We start from the raw sequence: 5550 nt of genomic DNA on the forward strand, positions 1-5550 counted from the left end.
CCAACCAGCCAATCAAGCACATCGTTGAAAACCGAGACGGCTGTGGGGTCGCTCGGAGTATCGGATCTCTTGCGGACACTCTGCTCGAAGCGATGGAATTCTGCAAGCGCATCGTCTGGACGTCCTTCTCGAAACAAAGCTTGGATGTATGCCTGATAAACGACTGTTGCTGGAATTTCTGTGGCAGAGTGAAATGTGTTCCAAGCGACCCGTGCGCGATCAAATCTCTCCAAGGAAGCAAAACCATCGATGACTGCAGCCTGAACGAGCGGCGGCGTCTTGACGCCACCGTTGTTCATGCCCAGCCAGAAGCGTTCTGCAGCTTGCACAGCGCCAGAACGTATGAGGCCAAGTATCAGGAACGCCCAGTGTTCGTCGGTAAACAGAATGAGAGGACTTTGGGACGCGACAGCCGCGGTAGGGTCGAGAGTAAGGAAAGGCTCGTCTTCCGAGAGCTCCTGGACGATGAATTCGGCGAAGTGTGTCAGCGGTGAACTTGAAGCCTCGCATCGAAAACTGGCAATTGGACCAAAGTACTTCTGAAGGTCAGACGCCGCCAATGCCGCAAGCCATAAATTGCAGACTCTGTGTGCCATGTGAACTACTTTGTTCTCGGGCAACCCATACGCGCCTGCGGCGGCGGCCGCTTCCTGCCTCAGGGCGTGAAATGTCGGGAGGTATTTTCTGCCGGAAGAAGATATGCCAAGTTGTAGAAGAGGGGAAAATACATTCTTCATGAAACAGGCTGCAATCGCCAAGGCCAAGAATCTGGGGGTTGCGCTGACCGAATGCCTGTCAGACGCGTGTACGATGGAAGCGTACTCGTCCTTAGGTCTCTTCAACAGGTCAGTGAGCAGGAAATCGCGAGCCTCCATCATGTAATGACATTTGAGCGTAAGGCTAAGCGCGGCATCGTGTTCTCGCCGCTTGAGATGATAGTCCATTCGGACGACGGCGCCATGAATGTAACCGGCGGCGGCGCTGTGAGCCGCGAGGTCGTCTAGTGTCGAGTGAATCCTTTGGTCGGAGAAGCCTTGAGGGACGTGCAGGTCCTCGAATTTATAAGAGTAATTCCGGAAGTACGGACGTATTTCCAGCATGTTGAGAGCTGCAGGCTTTAGCTCCTGCAGTCGCGGCCACAGCTCCATAATTGCTTGGAAATCCCTTTCGAGGAGGGCCTTGTCTAGTTTGATACATAAATCTGTGACCAGAGGACCGTTCCTGACTAGATCCGCGGACGCTTCGAGGGCAGCAGTGATCGCGTTAGGATCATGGCCAAAAAGCGGCTCCGACTCGTACGGAGGGGAGTCGGAGGGAGAGTTGTGCAAATAGGAAGGAGATGCTCCAGTTAAATTAAGATACGTGACTTTCGTATGTGTGAACCTGATTCGGGGCAAGCGGAAACCAAGGGCACGAGAACGCAGATCTACAAGCGCTGCCAAAGTACCGTGCGCTCGAGGAAGCATCCGGGTCTGACGAAACGCGGGCAGCCATAGATGTGAGCTATGAAGTCCTCGCATAGTGAGCGGGCTATATCTAAAACCATGCAGAGAGGATTCAGCCGTCTATCAAGTGTTTAGGACAGACACCGACCAGCGGGGATCGGATGGTCCAGAGCCAGGATCATTACTGCAACGGCCGCTTGTGCCGCAAGCACCCGGCTCAGGCGTCTGAGCCACGTGCTGAAGTTGAAACGCTTACTTGGTCTCAGGCCTTCACCTACGCTCCGCATTAATGTGCTTTGAACGGTCGTTTCTTCGATAAGATCATGATCGTTAAAAGAGTACTAGTAGGTTGTTCGACAGCAGTGTAAGGCACCCTTATCTCGTAACGTTTTCGACTTTCATACTACTACTAGTAGCACCTCGCACGATGTTTTCGACTTTCATACTACTACACCGCCAAAAGTTCCACGGGTGGTGACCAGACGGGAGGTACTGGAAAGTTCCTGGATGATGACGCCCGAATAAGACACGTGAGCGCCCGATTTTCATCATGTTTCGCCTCTGGTCACGGAGCAGTTCCAGACACGGATGGAAGCCAGGCGTGAAGATGGGTGGTAGAGACATGTCTTCACTGGTAGAAGCCACCCGTGTATTTGTGACCCTCGGAACTCTGGTAGTCTGTCATCTTGCCGAGTTTGCGGAGTAGTCGTCAGCGCACGGCAGGTGCATCACGCGGCCTTAATGTAATGATAACTTCATCAAGTGCTTGCAATTGCGGTAATATAATATATTGTGGCGCTGCCGTAAAACTAAGCTTGACTGCCGACAGATTCGTTAACAGTCTGCTGCAACTCCGGAACTTGTGCCTGAATGTCACCATCCTCACCCTCCTCAACGACGCCATGAGTAGCCCAATCATTCGCTAAGATCTTGCTGAAAATCTTGGTCATCTTCTTGGGATCGCAGTCGGCCACGTTGCGAATCTCTGCAAGGTTCTTGTTGGCTGAATCCCAGAAGTCGCAGTCGGATTTGTCAGGAATGTCTTCCGCTATTGCAGATGGTCCACATTAGTCAATGCCAAACATCAGAAGTTGAGCGAGAGGCGAGCACGTACTAGAGGCGCCACTCTTGTGCAAAGCAGAAGAGACGGCTCGCATGACGTATCCCCGCAGATTTCAATTTTCAGTGAGCTTGAAGATGTTGAGGTGTTCCTGATGGTCATCACCGTCAGTGCCAGCATGGAGCTAAGTGAGACAAGCATGAGCACACTGCTGACATGTCAAGAAGATCCGGAATAAGTTCGACTTACTGTCTTTTTGATCTTTGCCCATTGCTCGGTCATTCCATGCTGGATGGCCTTAATCACCTTGGCCCAGTGGCCGTGGTTGCGCTCAATACCTGCCAGCAAGTTGAACCAGTAGCATTTGAGGATGCCCTGTAAGATAGACATATGGATATCATTAGTGCATAGAAACACCCAAATATAAGGACATACTGTAACATAATTGTTTGGCAGGACACCCTTGTATGTTGCAAGCTGGCTGGGAAGTAAGACGCCGATTGTGTAATTTTGGATGTTGGCCTGCCGCAAAGTCAACCGGCACCAAATACAGTCGAATGTGGTGTACCATGATTACAATGAGTTCATCAGAGGGCCCCCATGGGGCCTGTGTAGTGATAAAATCTTCTTGCCATTGTTGAATGGCGAGCAGGAGTGAGAAGATCTTCATCTCTCGTGTGGCCAGAGGGTCCTACATCGAAAACCTGTAAGCCTACTGGCTACGAAGTGAGTGTGGCCCAATGGAAAGACATACTGCAGCAAAAGAATTGAGCTTCTCTTGCTGCTCGGCATGAAGCTTCGCCTTGGCTCCAAGTCTCTTGGCGTACTCGAGGACATTCCGGCTGACTGTATTGGCCCTAGTTGCGGGATGTGGTGCATAGTGGGCAGAAGAAGTGTCGTTGTTACTGGCAGTGAGCTCTCGAGAGTGGTCTCTGATGGTATCAGTATCTTCTTCCTCCGAATCGCTCATGCTCTCAGTGAGGCGGGTTCGTTTTCCAAGAACGGTGGCCGGTTGCTTGGAGCTGCCAGGCTACGAGCTACTGGCATTAGTGAACCACTCAAGCTGTTACAGAAGGCGGTTGCAGAAATACAGAGCGCATGTTGATGGGTGTTTAAAAGGAAGAACGACATGCCGTCCTACGGTTTTATGTTGTGATCATTTGGTGGCCTTTTGAAGGACCACTCCGATCATGTCTCAAACAATACAGGCCACATGCGATCCATTGGCATGAGTGAACCACATGCACTATGAATAATCTTCATTTTTAACTTCACCAGTCAGTGTTCACGTCCTGGAAGCATGTCTCGCCAAGAATTGTACAAGATATATCAGTTTACTTGCAGAAATTTAGGCAACCAACAATACTTACGGGACATATCGGAGTACAACAATAAGTGAAGTGACGAGCTGGAGAATATGGGTGCGGATTTGTTAAGTGCAGCGTCCGAGTCGGACGCTGGATTCAAGGAGAGCGGCGGCGACAAGGCGGCGCTCTCAGATGATCACAACCCGGACATGGAAGAAGACCCCGAGCCAAGTTCTCGCAGGCGCAAGAGAGCATGACCGCATCTGTATTTATGCCGCGGTATATGTAGAGCGTTGCTACTATATGCCAATAAACTTGCTCTGCAAAGCATAAACTCCTGCACCCATCTTCAATACATGGGGTGCATGATTGTACAAACTGTGCGGAAATAATCACAATTCTTGGGCAGGTATCCAGCTGGACCTGTTGGGTGACTGTTGTGTGACCGATTGCCTGGTGACCAGATGAGCTACCAGATGGCGGCCAGACCTTATCAGCCATCTGGCAGTTATACGACAGGGATGCTTCAGCCACCTGATCGCTCGGGTGGCTCACGGTTTAAGCACGGGTATGGACTCTACCTGGGCGAAAATTGGCGGTGTACTAGTACCACCTCGCGCAATGTTTTCTCAGTCACAAGCTACGGAGCCGCCTCAGCTGAAGAGATCAGGCAGGTTCTACTTACAGGACCTATTCATACGTGTGCGCTAGCATTGATAGCTGCAGTGGCTGCTATATCCCCCTGACGGCGCGTACTTATCAGGCTGAGGACACGCTCTTCAAGGTCCACCGTCGGGACTTCGAGGGCGGCTCTGAAGTGTTCAGGCACATGTTCGAGCTGCCCAACTCCCACCAGAAAGACGAAGGCTCTTCAGCGGAGCTCCCGCTTGTGCTTCAGGGGATCAAGGCAGCGGGGCTAGAGGACTTTCTTGACGTCCTTTACCAAAGGTGCGACTCCCGGGCAGGGTGAAACGAATTGTCTAAAGGCAGCTCCCAGATCCTCCAGGTCCAACTCGGCGCTGATGTCTCTGGAGCGGTTGAAGACGGTCTTCAAGCTCGCGGCGATGTGGGAGTTCGAGGGCGTCCGCGCGCAGGTGCTGAGCGCATTCAAGGAGCACATGCGTGGTGCGAACAGCATGGACACCATTCTACTCTACCAGGAACTCCACATAAACATCGACGAGGACTTTGTCCTGGCTGTGCAGAGCACCATCGAGAGAGAGGAAGAAGTCTCGTACGACGAGGCGGAGAAGCTGGAGCTGGGGACCCTCATGCGACTGTGTACCATACGGGGCTGGTACTCGGCAACGAAAGCAAGGGCTCAGCTTCCCAGCAAAGTGTGCGCCGCATGGAACGTGCCAGCCCTGGCTCCTCAGATACTGAGACCCACTCGGATCCCTCGGGATTGTGGGGATTGGGGGGATTGGGGGGATTATTGATTAACAAACGGTCCCAGGGGCGGGAGCACATGTCGCGGGACATTTATGCAAACCCTGGTGGCCACCGCGCCTGTCATACATGTGTCAGATCATATATAAATGCCTCCGGCAGCCTTCGGTCACACTTTAACTGCGCTTTCTTCCTTACAGCCATTCTCCACCTTGCCGGTACACGCCCGCTGAGATGGTTGAGCCATGGCCGCCATTCCCGTCGTTGCTTGCTGGTCTTCCATCCTGCAGTTTGCGGCAACATACCCGGCGCTCGCCTCGGCCAAATTCCCCGGATTATGTTGTGCGAT

The 5550-nt window shown here is 52.4% G+C and overlaps 3 protein-coding genes across 3 annotated transcripts; 1 reads left to right on the forward strand and 2 right to left on the reverse strand.

The window, feature by feature from the left end:
- Positions 1 to 5: 5 nt before the first annotated feature.
- Positions 6 to 1520, reverse strand: PHACADRAFT_33731 (uncharacterized protein; the record flags this gene model as incomplete). The annotated part of the gene is made up of 1 exon (XM_007402548.1): positions 6 to 1520. A coding segment is annotated over one exon (1515 nt), but the record flags the coding sequence as incomplete, so codon positions are not given.
- A 1204-nt stretch (positions 1521 to 2724) lies between these two features.
- On the reverse strand, positions 2725 to 3024 carry PHACADRAFT_108153 (uncharacterized protein; the record flags this gene model as incomplete). The annotated part of the gene is made up of 2 exons (XM_007402549.1): positions 2725 to 2880; positions 2941 to 3024. Coding segments are annotated over 2 exons (240 nt in total), but the record flags the coding sequence as incomplete, so codon positions are not given.
- A 1542-nt stretch (positions 3025 to 4566) lies between these two features.
- PHACADRAFT_108152 (uncharacterized protein) lies at positions 4567 to 5251 on the forward strand (the record flags this gene model as incomplete). The annotated part of the gene is made up of 2 exons (XM_007402550.1): positions 4567 to 4760; positions 4810 to 5251. Coding segments are annotated over 2 exons (636 nt in total), but the record flags the coding sequence as incomplete, so codon positions are not given.
- Between the last annotated feature and the right edge of the window lie 299 nt (positions 5252 to 5550).

This window comes from Phanerochaete carnosa (genome assembly GCF_000300595.1).
Source record: "Phanerochaete carnosa HHB-10118-sp unplaced genomic scaffold PHACAscaffold_229, whole genome shotgun sequence".
Classification (NCBI taxonomy): domain Eukaryota; kingdom Fungi; phylum Basidiomycota; class Agaricomycetes; order Polyporales; family Phanerochaetaceae; genus Phanerochaete; species Phanerochaete carnosa.